At 44.0% G+C, this 19,200-nt stretch overlaps 1 protein-coding gene across 7 annotated transcripts in view; it reads right to left on the bottom strand.

Annotated features, from left to right (window-relative positions):
• Positions 1–1,381: 1,381 nt before the first annotated feature.
• The window catches only part of LOC144125615 (uncharacterized), a 272,073-nt gene continuing 254,254 nt past the window's right edge, over positions 1,382–19,200 (bottom strand). For all 7 annotated transcript variants that reach the window (XM_077659145.1, XM_077659149.1, XM_077659146.1 and 4 more), the window contains 11 exons: positions 19,024–19,191; positions 17,110–17,221; positions 15,110–15,261; positions 14,163–14,265; positions 12,354–12,561; positions 10,826–10,968; positions 10,587–10,742; positions 7,492–7,656; positions 5,965–6,086; positions 4,824–4,979; positions 1,382–4,039 (listed from right to left, as the gene is read on the bottom strand). In XM_077659145.1, coding sequence (XP_077515271.1) covers positions 3,953–4,039; positions 4,824–4,979; positions 5,965–6,086; positions 7,492–7,656; positions 10,587–10,742; positions 10,826–10,968; positions 12,354–12,561; positions 14,163–14,265; positions 15,110–15,261; positions 17,110–17,221; positions 19,024–19,191 — 1,572 coding nt within the window. In that variant the 3' untranslated portion in view covers positions 1,382–3,952. The remainder of the gene's footprint in view (positions 4,040–4,823; positions 4,980–5,964; positions 6,087–7,491; positions 7,657–10,586; positions 10,743–10,825; positions 10,969–12,353; positions 12,562–14,162; positions 14,266–15,109; positions 15,262–17,109; positions 17,222–19,023; positions 19,192–19,200) is intronic.

The following is a 19,200-nucleotide window of genomic DNA, read 5'->3' as shown; positions in this document are numbered from 1 at the left end:
AGCTTGAAGGCAGTTGAGTTTAATCAACAATTGCGTCACCATTTCAAATGCTAGCCTAAAAAAATGGCAGTGGCTTAGCTTGGCTATGCCAGGATATATGTAGTGAAAGCAACTATGAAACTCCCCGGTTGGCCTTGTTCACATATTCCACAACGTATGAGGCACAGGCATAAACGTCCAATATGACCTGTAGGTCCATGTTTGATTTCAGCACCGAAGCTATCCAAGGATTGAGGGGGTCGCGTCACTCTTACGCCTAATCTCTAGGCTAACGGCACAATGTTCTTCGGTTTCTTGAGCCCGCCGCTGAAGTCTTTTGGTCTCATTCCATCGTTCATCACGGGCAGTCTTCAGTGAAGCAGGACTCCGGTCTCTCCTCCGGCTACTGTCGCTGCTGCTAGCGGTCGAGACACCGGACGTTAAACGTGCCCGTTTCGCAGCGGCATATTCACGGAAACGTTTAGACAGTCGTTCGGCGCACTGTTCATCTGTTTCCTGGGCAATTTGTTTCCTCTTCATCTCGTTCCGCTGTCGATTCCAGGCCTCCTCCGGCTTATCAGAATTGTCGCCGTCCATACTGTCGCCTCAACAGTGGTTGCGGCGCACACCAGCTGTTTTTCAATCCTGTGACATCTCATCACGCACGCGATGCAGCTGTCGAAGCGAGCGGAGGCGAGCGCAATGACAAGGAACGCGGTGTCACGTCCTACCAAACGGCGGCGAGCGGCGCAGTGTGACGTCACGTGCCTCGATGGAGTACCGCCACGGCAAAATCGCGAGTTTGCGGCCAATAAAGCTTTCGCTCCGAAAGAACTTCGCATCCTTTACCTGCAAGTTTCACACACTCGTCGATTTCCAAAACCTATGCAGTTGCCCCCCCCCCCTCGCTTTGTAGTGGTGGCTTATCTATCTGAACCTTGTCTCATCAAAAGCACTCCGTCCCAGGACGTCTAGTGCACGGCATGGCATACACTGCGCAAGTACCTGCGGAGGCTATTAGAACATGGATGAAACTGCCTTCCCGAAATTACAGGAAGCCGAGCCCACACCAGTCTAGTTGGAATAAACCGCTTCACCCATTCAAGTACTAGAATTGACCGTTGAATTTATGCGACTTGCACAGAGGCACAGGGAGAGGAAGCCCGAACGATCAGTAATTCTAGTTATCAAGTGCATATTATATATATATAGTAAGTACTTTCTCTAATAAACACTTGTAAACTTGAGTTTTTCTCACAATGCTGTAAAAAATGAACCAATTTAAGGTGAAATGCACGGTAGAACAGCATTTCAGTACTGCACAAAAAATAAAACGTAGCTATTCAATACTGAAATATCAACATTTAAGCATTATGAGAACTAAGCACAACATGAGAAGAAAGGAAGGGCACACAGCGACAAGTTTATTTACAGAGAAAAAAAATGCTCGTCACATGTAAATCTTTTCTTTTAAAAACATATTCTCTTACAAAGTGCGACAGATTGCCACATATAGCACACGCCCGACACACAGCACGGGGCCACTTGACTAACTCTCGACTGGAGAACTTTGTCGACGCTATCTTGTAGAATTCATGCTTTCAGTTTTTAAGAGAAAACCAAGCAAGATATAAAGGCACATTAAAAGTACCAATGTCACACTATGTTGCATTCACAATTAAGCTTACAGGCACAACACTATAATGAAGCCTTCCAGAAATTATATGCAAGCCAATTTCATATCACTTCAAAGACAAAAATTAAATGCTGCTATAATTTGTGCTCATAACAGCTCTGTTACACACTGATATGCATTAACAACGCTCATTCTGCAGAGTATAGAGAGCAGTACAAAATATCCACATTACTTAGCAGTTGAGAATTATCAAGGAGATGAAACAGCATGATCAGATTATCAGCCATATTCTGAAAGCAGAAAACATAGGCTAAGTTCAATAGATAAAAATCATCTGTGCCACAAATCGGTCGATGTGAAGAGTATCACCTGGTTAACCTCAACCTGGCCAATAAACAACTGGGGAGTGGCACTTCAGCATTCTGGAACATTAAAAACTTGCCGGGCCTTTAGCGTGGCCCATTTTTATGCCTCATGTAGCTCCAAGTCATGCAATGGCAAAAAATCTGCAATATTTCAGAGAAGCGTACCAAGCATTTAGGAGACAAGGCTTCTCCAGAGCAGTTAATTTCCCAACAGAAAACAATGATGAAAAATAGCCAGGCACTTTCAGTCACTTGCAGTTCATTCAAGAAACAATGCTTGATAGAATACGTCGATGCAGTTACAACAGTTGCGTATGTGTGCACGCATGTCAGAAACAGATAGCCACTCATAAAAACAAGTTCAAGGCAGTAAACGCAAGGCTGATCACCATGTGCGCTAAGAACCCTGTGAACAATTTTAGGCGACTGTAATGTCTTGAGTGAAACTGCCGTCATGGCAAAATATTACAACTTCATGTTATTCATACAGACCTATAGGCAGAAGTAAGAGACCCCCTTTCTTCCGGTTAAAACTGCATTTGCATGCCGCTGAATTCATGCCTGTTATGATGCAATGGACCTCAAGAAAACAGATAAGCAAGAACAACAACCTTGTCAGCAGGTGTGTAACCAGTTTAAAACGGAAGAAAATTGAAGTCTCTTATGTTCACAGGTGTACAGCAACGGTTTCAAATTTACTACACAACTTACAAAGAGCAAGATAAACACAACCAGACTGCCTGATACACAAGCCGTGCACAACACTGAAGAGATAATCACTGAAAATATACAGCTTCAAAACTTATATACAAAAAAAGTACTGCTACTCTTGCGTTGCTCACAAGCAGTCTAGATTTTTTTCCCTTATATTCATAATAAAATCTTTCTTTACTGACAAATAAGTTAATAGTATAACTCTGGCTTGTAGTATATTATGAACAGAAATCCTTTACAAAAAGAAACAGTCAAAATGGCAAGGCATACATATGTCTCTTGTATATACACTGCACACCAGAAGGTTAAAACTGCAAACTGGGGACTGCAGATGCTTTACATCACGTATTGCTGTCATTTCCTTCACACCTCTTGTTAAAATATACACTAGTATACGCTCTTTCACTTTATTAAGTAAAATACAAAAATACTCTGGCCATTCTAGAAGTTGAAGGGAGGACCGTGCTGAGCCGTCTCTCAGCGACAAAATGCAGGTTTTCCGGAAAGCCTCAGAAAACTGTATACATTTTTCAGTTTTGCATTCACAACTCCAAAAGTCCTCATATTTCTAAATTCGTCCTTCTAGTATATGGTATGACATTCTAGTAGTCGTTCTGCTCTAGCTTCTAGGTGTCATGTCAACTGCATCTACATGTTGTGCAATGAAATATCCCAGTGATCACAGGTATATAAAAAATTAAACAGCCTGTCCTGAATGGAACTTGTGTTTTAATGTAAATACAACCTCTTTAAATAAAAAAAGATATGACCATCAATGTATACGGACAAGATTAAAAACAAATATGACAGCAACAGACAGCATGAAAGTACAGTGAAGAGAAGAAAAAAGATGAAAGAGCCGAACTGCAGCACACCATGCAAGGAAAAAAAAAAAAAAATTAACGGAGCATCACATTTGGCAGCCACTGTCGCATACAGGAATGAAGGGGGGAGGCCTGCAGTAGTAATAAGGGGCAGTACGGGAAACAGGCAGGACACACGTGAGCAAAATCTCGTCACATCACAGCAAGGGGTGGGAGAGGAAAGTACACACTTCTAGCAGCACAGTAGGAAACACTGGGAGTGGCAGCACACTGGGCCTCATGAAGTCTCCTTTGTCTGTGTCGACCACCGTCGTCCCCGGGCATCTAGCTAGGCACCGTTGGCACTGAGAGAAAAGCGCGCCTCCAGAGTCGGCACTCCTAAATGGGCACCCTGTGTCTTCTCTTCTCAAGCTCTTCCATTCGCATGCTTCAGGCTAGAAAAGGCCAGCCTGCTTTTTGTGCTTGTTCTGCGTCCAGTGTGGAAGACCATAGAACTCTGCCTTGGTGCACTTGAACTCCACCTGGAAGGTTTGCAGGGCATGGGAGAACAAAATATGCAAAAAAACGGCAGCATGATGACAGGTTACCTTCAATAAACACGCTCGAGTAAAAAGAAAAAACAGTAAATGCTAGCTAAACTTTCAAGACTGGAAATTGTGTCCAGATTTATTCAAAAAGTGGCTAGATTGGTTTATGGGGTTTAACGTCCCAAAGCGACTCAGGCTATGAGGGATATCGTAGTGGATGACTCCGAATAATTTCTACCACCTGGAGTTCTTGGCATGCGCTGACATCGCACATCACACTGGCCTCTAGCAGTTCTTCACCAAAATGCAACCATCATGGCAGAGATCGAACCTGCGTCTTTCAGGTCAGCAGCCAAGCACCATAACAACTAAGCGATCGCAGTGGCTAGAAAGTAACCAGACTCTTGAATGTTGAAGTACACAACCACCACAACATACCCTAATATTATGAAACATGGCAGCAACAACGATGCACAGTGTTGGTCAAAAGTTCCTAGGCCACAGAGTGCTTTTCAGCTGCAGTTCTGGCACCTGAGATGTCTTGCCAAGGTACTCAGAGATGAGAACGATACTTTTGCTATCCCCTATAGAGATTTTGAGGTTCGGGGATGTCATAAATTCCCCACAGCACGGCAGAAATGCAGGCCCTATGATCCGGGAACTCCTGATGCGCTGTGTACGTAATTTAAAACGAATTAATGCAGTTTTAGACAATTAAGGCTTTTTGTGGCTATGAATTCGTCGCTAATAAGGTCAAAAGTAGGGGCAGTGTACAAACCTCGAAGTCTTCATCTGTGAGGTAAGACTCCAGTCTCTTTGGGTCCACACCCTCTGGCAAGGGCACAGACTTGAGCTCATCAAGTGTGTAGTGGGTCTTGGTGAGCTGGGCGAGTGTCTCTTGGACAGAAAGCCTGTCGCCGTGGTTTCGATCTTCCTGTAAAAGATAGGCGGCTTATAAACAAACAAAAGCACAAGCACAAAGCACAAAAACTGCCTAATAGGCTACAGCTACAAAAGAGCAGCAGTTCATCTGAAAGACACCTGCAGCACTTACACAGTGCTGCCCATCGTTCAGCGAGGGCTGAATGCCTATCATGCACCTCTAGTCCTAGTCATCACTGCTTTATTAATATGCGCTGAGCATGACGAAGCAGCTTTCGTTAACGCTACAACAGAAGCTACATTGGCACCAACATTTGGGCCAGCCATAACTGCCTGCAATGTGTCCCTCTGCTGGTGTTTACAATGCACAGTACAGTCATTATACAGCTGGCAACGGAGGCTCTGCAAATGTCAAGCATCCCAGCAATGCAAGTACCAAGTGAACAGAGCAAGTGGAAAAGCAAGGCCGAGTACAAGACAACACAAGAAGACAAGCACTGGCGCAAACAAAGGTGCCAAAGAGTACTCAGCGGTGCCCCCTGCTTGTCTCAGCCCTGCTTGCAGCATTCTCATAATCATCATCATCAGCCTGACTGCACACACTGCAGGGCAAAGGCCTCTCCCATGTCTCTCCAATTAACCCTGTCCTTTGCCAGCTGCACCCACCCTATGCCTCCACACTACTTAATCTCATCCGCCCACCTAACCTTCTGTTACCCCCTGCTATGCTTGCTTGCCTACTCTTGGACTCCACTCCGTTGCCCTTAAGGACCAGCGGTTATCTTGCCTTCGCATTACTTGCCCTGACCAAGCCCATTTCTTCCTCTTGATGAAAGCAGAAGACAGCTGAGACACCAATGCAACATTTTTTGCTCCTCCTGCAGCCAAACAATGCCATAGAAAAATTTGACAGCAGTGCCTGGCCTCTGGCCCTTCTGATGAGCACAACTGGTTAGTACATAGTAATCGCTTCGTGGCACAGGAGCTACATCTACCACACTGCACAAGCTAGCCTAATGTGATAGCCTCATGCTTACCCTAATGTTTATTGTGGCAATATCATCCCTGTCCTGCCACTCTGGAAAAAGGCAGGTGAACTCCACGGGCTCCAGGCCTGCAAACACTAGGTACACCTTTGGCGGGTCACTAGGATTCATTTCTGTAGAAAAGAGCATGACAGAGACAAACCAGTTATGTGCATGGCAATCATATCTCTATAAGAACCACAGTTTATCTAATCTGCAAGGAGCCCAAAGTGAATACTTTCGAAAGAACAGTGTTAAGAGAGAATAGCAATAAGAGAACAGCAATAAGAGAGAATCTTGCTAATTACCCCCTGCCTAATTATGCAGATCATTGAATATAGTAAAGCATCTTTAATTCACCCCCATTTATTTGAAAATTCAGACCTTCGCTGCAGTCCTGCTAAATGCCCATGTAAGTCTATGGCATCAGAAGCTCACTTATTCGGACTACCTGGAGCTGACATTGGAGCGGACTGTTCCCGAAGTGGCGTCACGTTGAGGTAAAACCTGCTCGACAAGCAATCGTCCAAATATTAGCCCTCAGGCATGAACTGCATATTACCTCACCCCTCCCGTGTCCCTTTAATGTGTGCACTAGGGCAGGAGTGTTGGCTTGCCCTTTTCGATAGGCCGACTCACCGCCAGCCCGCGCAGATGTCAGCTAATGACTGCACATATCAGCCAGCCAGAGGAGCCTATAGCTACGTGCCATTTAAAACTCCTGCCTTGTCACCGAGCTTTATATTTTTTTGTTCCATTAATCAAAGGTGGCTTGCTGTTCCGGCACCAATGCGTATTTCCTTCGCTTTTGTCACTGTGGTACTATCTCCGTTCTCCCAGCTGAAACTCTGCGTTTCTCACATACTGTTCACAGTTTGTGGGGTGAAGCCTCCTCACGTGCAATGCCATTTATGAAACAGCTCCAGCGCTACTGCGTCGCACACTGGAACAAGCCGCAGAAACCCTTTTCATTAAAGAGCAGTTCTGTTTCCGACACACCCTATAGTGTGCACAAATAAAGCATTAGACGGAACTGCGAACAATATCTGCTGTTGCGCAGTTTTTGCCTTAAAATTAGATGACCGTTGCCAAGGTTTTCACCAAATTTTACTTTCATGCAAATGGTTTTTGGCAGCTCTGGGGGGGGGGGGGGGGGGGGCATTCGATAATTTGACATTCGAACAATTCAGAGATTTCTGCCCCTTCCTTGTAGTTCAAATTAATGAGGTTTTACTGTATTAGATCTCACTTTGTGGCTCTCATGTCAGTTCCACGAGAAGCTAAACCCACCGTGTCGCATGAATAATTTGATACTGCCAATGCGTCTAGTCTTCAGACAGTGTGTTTCGTTTCTGTCTCAACACTAGACACACTGGCAATGGCACGGACACAATGGCATGGAGCAGAAAGCAAATAATCAAAGACAATGGATGGATATATGGATGTGTCCTTCACTTGTCCATGACAACACTCAAAGACAGGTTGCATATTTTTTCAGAAAACTGTCCGTAACAGAAAACTCCCAAGGTGACCATGTACCTTGGGAATAGTGTAATGCTGTCTCCATGGCTAGGCGCCGTGTTGTGTTCCATCGCACTTTCTCCGAACTGTTTGGGACCCGAGGCAGGCCTGTCTCGGAGTCATTCGATGGCCACCAGCCTTGCCAAATGTACATTTCATGACTGTTGTCAAGGAAGAACACAGCTGCAAACACAAAAAGCATGCCAAACATCAGAACTGAGAAACTCGTTCACATTTAAATGTGTTCCGCGGACATTATGCACAATGAGAAATTTTCCTACAGCAGCTGTTCTTATGCAGCACAAAGAATCTAAAAGTTTATGTGGTAAAATATCGTATAATGAAACAAGTGGTATGAATCAGCTAAAACTTCCATCTAGCAAAGGTGAAGGCTGCCATGCATCTTTTTTCTTTTTTTAGACTGAGAAAATGTCAGGCCCTACAGCTAACAGTAATGTAACTACGGTTGCTCTGTTAAATCGTTAAACTAGCAGAAGCTAGGCTTGTTAATTAAAAATGACTAATCTATCCCTTACCTAGCTCCAACAAAGCCTACGCATTTCGACACCTCAACTGAAATACTGGCTGAGCAGTGCCATCAGAGATGCTGGCAAAACATGGAGAGTGACAACATGATCAGAGTTATGCTACTTCATCAATACCAGTGACAAAAATATGCATGTGTCGCTCTTTATAAAAACTTACGTAGGGAAGTCATTATAAAATGCTTCTAAAATTGTCATTCTAAAATTGTTAAACGAGCTGTAGCAACTTCTTGCCTAAAACTAGCTATAAAAAAATCATACCCCCACTCGATTAGTCACAGCATTGTTGAACAGGTTTCCCGATTGAGGGCTTGTGGCTATCCTGAGCAGTTACTTGGCGGCATTGCAGAATGCTTACTAAGGGAAGTTACTGGGTCCGATAAGAATAAAAAACCGAGCTACGAAGGACGCCCAGTTGTGATGCCATACATTCATAACATCTCCCACAGAATAAGGAAGACAGCGAACAAGTACGGAGTTGAGGTGGTTTTTTCAGCTCCCAATAAGCTCATTGGAATGTGTAAAAAGGTCAACGAGAATGAAGACCACAAAAAGAAACCTGGGTGCAACGTCAAACACGACATTACCTATCGAGAGTGTGAAGAAAACGTCATTTACAGCATTCCACTTAGCTGTCAACGAACCTACGTAGGGCAAACGGGTAGATGCCTGAACAAGAGGCTCAGGGAGCACGAAAGATTATGCGAGCAAGTAGCGAAATCAGGAAACCTGGCACCACATTGCGCACACTGCAAATGCACCCCAATGCTAAACAACACCAAGGTAACAGGTCGGGCCAGAAACAGACGGGAACGCGAAATTATCGAAGCTTTCGCTATGCACGTTGCTCCAGATAACCAATGCATCAGCTCCCCTTCGGTGATGCTAGGGAGAACTGAATTAAACTGCCTCAGGATTAGCAATCTTCGGCTGTTGTAAAGGCACGTGTTGATATTTTATTATTATATATTTTTCCTTCATATCGCTCTTGTCAGAGTCGTGTGCTCTTCCCTCTCCTGTGAATGACTTGACGTTAATGTGTGTATATAGGCATGCTCCTTCAGATAATAAACAGTTGTTAGAAAGCGCTTGTCTTGTGTGTTCGTCCCTTTCCGTATTTTGGTAGCGCTCACCAATACCTTCAAGGGTTCAAAGCAGGAAAGCGCACCCCCACAAGATGACTTCCAGGCACCTTCGTGCAAAACAGCAGGGAAGCAGTCTTGTGGAAGTGCGATTTCTTGGAAGTGGGGGGAGCTTTCTTGCCTGTGCAAAAAAGGTAGGGCACCATCATGTCTGCACTGGCACACAGATCTGACATGGTCGGGTCTTGAGCATGCCACATGCTGCGCACTGCCTCCCACAGACAAAAAGGTGCATGTGGGCAGAGTGCATTAACTTGTTGAATTTTTTTTTTTAACTCCAGGCAGCATTTTAACCTGACATGGCTTTGCAACACACGTTATCGCAGTGCAGACATGGTCGGATATAGCGCTGCAAGCATCTCCTGCGGTGTACGGAAAGACGCGCAATGAGCCTGCTTGTGGAGTTGGTAAAAGCTATGCTGTAGAAGCAGCGAGATAAGCAACCCTGCTGGGCACTTTTGAAGCGCTCAGAGCAGGACAAAGTAAAAATGAGAAAAAAACCCAAACAGAAATAGAAGCAGCTGTGGGATAGAGCCCGAAAAAAAAAAAAAAGACTGAAAGAAAGATCACTATAGCAATGCTGCTTTCAAGTAGGATAATGCGAGCTTGTCTCATGCCATCAGTCTTCAGCTCACTTCATGCATAGTGTAACAAGTGCTCCATTTGCAATTATCCTCTTTCCAAAAGGCTACTTTATTCATTTTTTTCAAGTAACATATATCGACACATATAGCACACTCACATTCTTTTTAGAGGCATTTCTGTTAAGACGAACTCCTGCTAAGGTGAACAAACTTTCTGCTCCCTTCAAGTTCATCTTAAAGGGAGTCTACTGTAGTACATTAATGAGCTTCAAAATGCCTCTTACATATTTCAAGTTACTGAATCTACCCTGAAAAAGTCTTCTACCAACCAAGTTGACTTTTGTAGCAAAACTTCCCAAGAATTTTCGATGTTAGCCTGTCCACAAAGACCCACTGCCAAAGCAAAAAACAAACAAGGAGCTATTTTTTTCCCTGCTTTAAAATTACCAAGCAGAAGGAACTTTTGAGTGCGTTGACATGCAATGCATTTCAGTAAAATGAATTCAAAAACATTTGAGCAACAAAAAGAAAGCACAGCTTTTCTGCACTTCGAAATGTTTTAGAGGTGAATATTTAAGAAACATTCTATCATGGGATCAGAAACAGCAAATAGATGACCGACCACAGATGTTAGAAACATGAAAGAAGAGCGACGCTGGGGTACTACATTTAGGTTTTGTGCACCAGTGGCTCGTTTCCTTCAATGTACGCCAGAGTATCCCCCAATACTTTCAAACAGCTTAGATATGCTGCTGAGAAGCAATAAAAAATAAGACAGAAGGGCAAATAAGATGATAGACCTGGCCTTTCCAGTAGTGATATGCATGCTCTACTTGGCTCACCTGGCTGTGCAGCGCTGTACAAGTCAGACTGCAGGAACGGATAGGCACAAGGTACATCAGTCCTCCGGAAAGGGCAGAACACCTCGTTAGCTTCGAAGGTGCCGGACACCAATGTCATATGGAAGAGCCTTGGTGTGAAATCAAAATCAAGGGTGCCTGCAAAGAGTAAATAGGACAAAGTTTAGGTTCATGCTTTAGGTTGATAATGCAGGTGCACAGCAAAAACAGGGCACACTCACTGTCCAGGAGCGAGACGAATAGATGCTGCTTCTTCTTCTTGTCGCCTCCAAATGCATCCCAGAAGCTCCTCTCCTCAGCGCCTTCCCTCACTTTGGTCAGTGTTAGCTCCAAGTCCTTTGCCACGGACATCTCTGCTGGTGTTCTGCAGCCAGAGTGCAGCAATGAGCAACGCTACCTTACAATGTGACTACAGGTTACAGCCACTGAGTGCAGGGAGTTGGAAAAGTGCAGAAAAAGAATTACACGTTTTTGAGAATTCAATTTTGCTTTCAAAATTCAGGGCTACACAAACACTGCAGTGGATTCTGTTCCTTTTATTCCATTGAAAAATCTTATTCCAAGCTGTTTAAGGTACACAGCTACTGTGAGGGACAACATGAGTGCAAGGTATGCCACCGGGCCAAACTTTCAAGTTTGGCTTGGTTTTTGGGGCTTGACATCCCAAAGCGACTCAGGCTATGAGGGACGTCTTAGGGAAATTAGGGCTATGAGGGAAATTTCGACCACGTGGGGATATTTAACGTGTACTGACATCGCACATTACACGGGCCTCTAGAATTTCGCCTCCATCGAAATTCAACCGCCGTGGCCAGGACCGAACCCGCGTCTTTCGGGTCAGCAGCCGAGCGCCATAACCACTTAGCCACCGCGGCAGCTTACTTTCAAGTTTGGAAACAGCAGAAAGTTTCAAACAGTAAAGCCCAAAGAGTATAATATGTAGATAAGGAATCTATTAGATGCCTGATTTGTACAACTCTACCATCGTGACAGGTGATTACACAGCCTCGTTTTATTTATTTCCATAGGGAATGCCAAAATGCTCTTTTCAAACATCCACAACCTGGCACATTGTTCACAGTCAAAATGAGGCATGACCTGACTGCAGAAGTGGAACAACTAGTTTGTGATGCTGCTATTATATGGACTGCCATAAGTGTTCTAAAATAACATGGAAAACAATGTACTGAACATGCATGGACACCTGCAGAGTCAAAGCAGGCTAATTTGATTTAAAAGACAAACATTGCTCTGCCACTGCAGAAAGACAGAGTACAGAGCTCAGAGAATAAGAGCCACCAATTTCAGCACTTCAGTTACTGCCAAACCAAGAGAACAAGCCTACATATAACTGGAGATACTTGTAGCCCAACCTGGACAATACGCACCGGTGCTATTGACAAGTTTGCGTGCATGCGCAAGACAAAGCTATACTTGGGCTATGCGAGACACCATAGTGAAGGACTCCGGACTTATCCCTTACCACCTGTGGCTCTTGGGTGCACCGACATTGCACGAACACATGGGTATTTTCACATTTCACCCCCACTGAAATGTAGCCACTGTGGCCAGGATTCAATGCTGAAACCTTGTGGTTGGCACCTGTGTGGTGTTTTTATCCTGTCACCGACATGCTTTTTACTCCTCACACCAGTTGAGTGCCAACACAATCCACATCAATCCTTCACATTGTCAAATCACAATCACTGAAACAAATGCAATAACTGAAGCAAGAAAACACAGACTCACTCTTCAACAATGGCCTTCGCTGCAGCCTCGGCCACCTCCCGAGCATGGGCACTGCACTTAGCCCCATGCCACAGGTATGTGCGTCCACTTGAGCGACTAAGTACGAGAAAAGAACCGCGGCTGCGCAGGTTCTGTACACCAACCGACGTCTCCACCAGAGCTGCCTCCAAGGGGCACTCACCACGAACCACAAACATGCGCCAGTCCCCTACAAAGGCAGCACCGCACCATAAGGCGGATCAACAGGGTGACCAGTGAACTATCAACCCTCTCACTGGCAACTTGACACTGGCATGCTAGATGAACAATGAAATGCCTCGATGCCAAGAAGAATACTACAGAAATACATGTTATTCTTTCAACGGTACTTTTTGTTCCAAGTGCAGCAAACAAACAAAGGTGCTAAATTGAGCTACACTACAAAGAAGCACTATTTTCCTTGAGAGATTGTCAGCTTCTATAAGTATCTATAAATGCAGGCTTACAATTTTATAAGATAAGCACAATATGCATGGTTCAATCATTTCTTTTATTTGGCCAAGATTTCTGCAAGTTATTATACATCAGGTGCGAGCTACATCCTGAAAAAATATGCACACATAATTGTTGCATATTTTGCACTTCATTATGCTTGGTATCGAAGCATTGTTAAAGCACAAGAGGTTGTCCCAAAACAGCCAGATGTGCCAATACACCTGATGTGCATGCCTGAAGAATTCAAATTGAGGACTTTGCACGAAACTTGCAGAAAAGTACTACTACAGACAAGATAAACTTTCAATCAAGCAATCAAGAGATAAATCAAGTAAACAAAAAGTAAAACCCCATCATCACATATTAATTTCATTAGAAGAACATTAATAAAATAAAACAATGATAATAACAAACATTCCCATTCAGCCTGTTATAGTAAATCAATTTTTTTGTTTTTCCTTCCCAAACCACAACCTGTGCAGTTTTTTTTTAAATTGAAAATGCATGCAGCTGTTCTTTTACATTAACTAATCCATTCATGCCAAAAACAGTTGATATTTCCACCACCTACCACAAATAATCAAAACTAACTTATTATATAGCTAGAAGCACTCAGTTTACATGATGCACTTTGTATGCGGAAAAAAAAAAAAAAAAATCTGTCTTCAGGCGCTCACAAGGAGGAAAGCACCAGAACCGCATGCCTAAAGATTCGCTCCGCAGTTAAGGGTGTTTATAGTGTGTGCATGCCTTCCGCTGCTGTTGCTTGCACGGGAGTCTAGGGTTCCTCAAGCAGCTTGCATGCAGCTTTTTACCTCTGCTTCCTCCATCCGTGAGAATGGGAAATACAGAATGAATGAAGACCATGTACAGTGCCAAATGTTCCCAGGCTGCAGGCCCTGCTTTTGAGCCATATAGTAGGGCATTTATGACACCCCCTAAACTTCAAAATCTCTGCAGGGAATAGGAAAAGTATCATTCTCATCCGAGAACCTTAGTAGCTTCATAAGCATCTTAAACTCCAGAATATACTGCTGAAAAGCAGACCCTGTGGCCAGGAAACTTCCGCCGAGCCGCCTACTTGCTTCACAGTGGTCACCCACTACTCTAGCATGAGGAGGTTTGAACCTAAATTGCCAGTGCCACGTGAATCGACCTCCTATGCATGTTATAAATTAACACAAAATCAATATAAAGAAGTGCAGCAAGTGTACCTCAATACTGAGCTTGATAATGAAATTATTGAGCTATGCTCAGAAACTGCATGACAGAGCATGAATAGAGTGTACGCGAGATTGCACTGCCCACTGCCTGCTCTCCCATTCCAACACTTACCTAGGTCAGCAGGTTCCTCTTGTCGTTTGCCATTGTACACAACCATCTTGCCCTTGAAGAGGTTCAAGAAGCAGGGTGGTTCCCTACCCTGCAAGACGCGCACCTGGAAAGATTCAATAATAATAAAAATAGAAGAACACGTTAGAAAGGCAAAGTATACGCATGACTTTCATACCATGGCCTTTCTTAAAGATGTTCTCTTTTCATTAACTATTGTTCATTCCACTTGAAACGTTGTACATACACCAGTTTAGATGATGTGCACATCCTTTTGGAAAATGTCGCAACATATAGCTCTTTCCTTCCATGAACTTAAGGGTGCCTGAGAATGCAAGGAACCTATGCTAGTAACAATGTGCTAGAAAAAAAAAATGGGTGGCACTGTTTTAATTGCAACTTTTCTTTGTTCTTAAGCATTCCAAGCATATTTTCAGCATTTGAATTTCAGCTAAAATTTGACAGCTTGCATACCGCGATTAAGAAAAGCATGCCATCCTTCAACTGAGCAAGTTTTTTCACCATATTCCATGTGACTATGCTGTAGAAATTGGACATCCAGCAAAAGTATTTGCCCGATCCTCTTTCCTTGACATTGATGCCTAGCAATATTAAATTCTGGCTAACTCATCCTTGTTATGCTATTGAACTGTCCTTCTTGGCTACCACTTTCATGAAGGTTCCTTCAATGAGAAGCTTGAAAACTAGCCTTGATTTGCTCTTCCCGCCTTTCATGAAAATAACTGCTTTACTGCATTGCTACCATAGCTAACCAGCAACCCACAGTATGCACTGTGCATTTAGAAAAACCACCATGAAATCCTATTTAGCCCAGCTTTTGAACCATAAGCTAAGGTGCTAAAAATGCTCCAGCTTATCTGGATGAATGCCTACAATGCATTCCAAGTGCTTTCAACAGAATTTGCCAGCAGGCAACATCGCCGACTCACGTGAGGTCCCCGCTCCTCGTCCAGCTCAACGGTGAGCAGAGCACAAGCCCCTTGCTCGGTAACTGTGGAATCCCGGCCGTGCCAGAAAAAGTAGGCGCACCGTTCCCGGCCGGCTGCCACGTGTCGTGACCTCTGGCCCGACAGATGACGACCTAGAGACAGAAAAAAAGTGTTCATTAGCAGCAGCAGATGTACATCCACTGAAGGACAGAGGGCCCCAGTAATCTCTGGTGGCCTCTGTCTTGAACCGGCTGCGGCCAACCTGTCCTGGAAAATTTCCGAACCACATGACCTTGCACCCGTTTCTGCCATCATGGTTATGCTTTCCTTCCCTTGGGCTCCAACTTCACTAACAGATTAGCAGTTATCTGTTCTGCCCATTACATGTGCTACCCAAGCTGCTTGTTTCATCCTTATTTCAATTAGAATGTCGAGAATTCACATTCCCCAAATTGACACTACTCTTAATTTTTCTCGTTTCTGGTCTCCTGCCACCTGCACGTATATTTCTTTCCATCACTTGCTCCACCATCCTTAGACTCAACTGAGGTTTCAGCACTACAGTCATGCACTAACAGGATGCATTGATTACATAAGTGACTTTAGAAAGAGATCAATAAGCTGTTACTCATAACTTGAGAGTCTGCCAAATGCACTCTAATCCATCCTTTCCCTGATAATTTTTCTCTCCTGGTACCATATCTTCTGATATACAGTCTGCTGACTATATATAGCAGTTTTCCTACTGTAATATATGATGCCCATTGCAATTGTGACTATCACGACATTTTTTTTTTACCAACACACTAGTTCCATGTTTACATTTCTTGCCATTCTATGTGACATCACTGGCACTAGCATCTCCATTTGAGGAATATCACGTGTCTTTTCCCTGCAACTTCCAGTGAAAAAGCATGTGGCTGATCTTCTGTGCCCGATTTCATCAGGCATGGGCATAATCCTGCTGGTATCAGAGTCGGTCAACGCAATGTACTGCGATCTCATCTCGCACGAAGGAAGGTTGTGAAGCTAGTGCTACAGATGTCTGCCATTGAAAAAGAAAATCGGGGTGAAGAAGGCAGATGACTAGCCTTTCATCGATATGGAACTGATAGACCTTGTTTTCTCAAACACCTTGGATAATGCTGATCATGATGGGTTCTGAGACATCAAATTGTTTTGTACCAAATGAAGAAGAAAACACACACCCACCAACGAAAACAAACAAAAGCTTTGACATGTCAGCGCCCTTATGGGTTTGTGGGCTACACTATCGTCAGGTCAGGTGCGGACAATCTAGTAAAAACAACTGTTCATTGAGAACTGAGCCTAGCGAACTATGCAATGGATGCAGAGTTTAGTCTGCAAATAACAGCATTCATCTGTTTGGACTACTCGGTCTGTAAGAATTCATTACAGTTAAACACCACTGTTGATTATCACCTTTCTTCATATGATTTGATATGCTTTCCAATATGCTTTCTCTTTTTTCTATATGATTTGCCTGCTAAGGCCCTCAGTTATCCGCTGAAATTCATTCCCCAACTGCTTAGCAATGTTACCAGAAAATTGGAGGATGCTTAGATATTGGACAAATGGAATACTTTTGAGTATTCTTTCGTCTCCAACAAAAGACGTGTGAGTGAACAGAATGGGAGTAGCCCACTGGCCTCAGTCATTCAAGCTGCAAGCTCCACTCTGCATGCGATCGAACACGTAAACTACACCGCATGAAGCGAAACAGCATTTACAAATATTTTAGCATGTGCTAAAAAAGGGCTGTTAAAGAGGCTCCCAATGAATAAGACATCACAGCCGAAAGGCGGAGCCTGTTCAAAAGTATAACAAGAAACCCGCACTGACGTTCCAGGTTACAGTTACAACAAACAAACAAGCAGTGTCAGATGTCAAAAAATGAAACATTAAGGAAAGGTCTCTCACAGATCACATCCCTGCAGTGTCAACCTGCAATAAGATCTAATGTTCAACAAATGTCTCACCTGTTTGCGACACTGCATACTGCCATCGGACAACATAGGTGTCGCCGCTGTAAAACTGGCCGTAGCTCGACTCTGGCAGAGTCCTGTGCTCATACTCTGTGATGTGCCAAACCTAAGAGAAGAATTGGGTGATCACGTCAAACAAAAATTCAAACAGACTGCTTTAAAAGCACTTGTGTCACTGGCACTGCACTCATCCAACAAGCCTCAATAAAAGGAAGAGAAAGCTGCAAACTTGTAACTGTGTTTTCCAAGGTTCATTCCAGGTGAGTTAGCTCTTAATGCACAACTTTAAAAAGAAGTCGACAAGTGCATAAACTACTTATATACACGCTGCCTTTTCAAGTAATCTGTAAGTATAAGTCACTTTCAGCACTCCTAACACAATACCACATTTATCACTGATCTGATACAAAAACAATGAGCTGGCTGTATTCATGACTGAGCAATTGCAGATTTTTCAGAAGTATGCTACTAGGGTGAAAGTGTCTGCAATGTGTTTCTCAAAGTTATCTGCACAAATTGTTGTTGCTGGTTCTACCTGTTCAATCTAGTCATAACTTTTGTCGAGTAAGCCCACCATGCACAAGATGGTTTAGTTTGGCTTATGGGGTTTTACGTCCCAAAGCAACTCAGGCTATGAGAGACGCCGTAGTGGAGGGCTCCGAAAATTTCGACCACCTGAGGTTTTTTTACGTGCACTGACATCGCACAGTACACAGGCCTCTAGAATTTTGCCTCCGTCGAAATTCGACCACCGCGGCCGGGATCACACCCGCGTCTTTCGGGTTAGCAGCCACCAGGCACAAGAGTACACTTGTGATGACTGCAGCAAGTAAGGACATGTGTGCCCAGCTAGATCATTGCCTTGGAACTTTAGTGATGTTAGCCAATTTACTGCTGAAATTCTTGCGTATGAAACCCCATCCAAGAAAGGTTGCGCTCGCAGCTGCTTGGCCTGTGTTAGTTTGGGCACCCATTTCTTGACAACGCTTCACTTGGGACTTCATAGGAGTGAATTGCAATGATTGCAGAGCAGTTTTTCTAGCACTTGGACAACATTTTCAAATCAAGGGGCTAATAAGGGTATTTTCAGACAGCGTTTCTATTTAAGCAGTACCAGGTAGCCCCGGGGGCAATTCTGAATTAAAGCTCTGAGGCGGCCCTGGGCAAAGAGGAAAGAGCGCCAAGCCGTTTCTTGCAGTGCCAAATGGTTGCTTAGTTATATGCTCGGAGTATCTTCGAAATGCAAAGCAGCTCACCAGCTGGTAGGTGGTGAAAAACATAAATAAGCAAGGATGAAAATACTAAAGAGAGCAAAATCACCGCAGCATCATGCAATGCTCTTTGCTACCTTTTCAGACTTGTACCCACAGGCAAAACACTCATGGCACCAGGTTGGTCATGCACAGAATTGTTTCAACTACCATGCTAACTATCAGGTGAGCTGCAGTGTTACAAAAATGCACATAAACTGAAGCCATTCTGTTTCAACAACTGCCACCCCGTGTTTGTTGGCTACACTACTGCTACCGATTTTCTTTGTTTCATGGGGTGCACAAACCTGTCTGGAAAGCTGTTAACAGGTGCTGTGTAAGGAACTCTATGTGCCATGCTACCAAACGACAACGTTAGCAACGCTCAGTGCAAGTAGCAATGTTGCCCTTGTAAAGAGGCATGACTGAGCACGGGCTGATAACCATTACGTAGTCCTTTTCTTGTTCGTTTTATTTAAAAATTCACAGCCCTTATCACTAAAGACTGCTCTTCCACACTCTCATCAAAGCAAAATTATGCAGCAGGTAACTTGGTAGATAAGGGTTCTGAAGGCCTCTGAATTTGATGAACTGCCGAGACAGGCAACAGGATGTTGTTACGGCTGCCAGGCTATGTAGGTGGACACAAATGGCTCACCTTGATTGCAAGAGTGTTTATGTGGTACTGCCTGCGTTCATCGGCGTCATAGTATTCGAGCCCTCGGCCCAGATGGGAGCCTGAAAGCTCAAGGTCTGGCTCTGTTGGACGCTTTTCCAGCAGTTCCTTGGCATCACAAGGCTTCAGCTCCGAGTCCAGAGAGTCAGACTGCAACGA

This window comes from Amblyomma americanum, chromosome 3 (genome assembly GCF_052857255.1).
Source record: "Amblyomma americanum isolate KBUSLIRL-KWMA chromosome 3, ASM5285725v1, whole genome shotgun sequence".
NCBI classification, from domain to species: domain Eukaryota; kingdom Metazoa; phylum Arthropoda; class Arachnida; order Ixodida; family Ixodidae; genus Amblyomma; species Amblyomma americanum.
The sequence above is the reverse complement of the archived record's forward strand: the minus strand, read 5'-3'. Positions and strand labels throughout refer to the sequence as shown.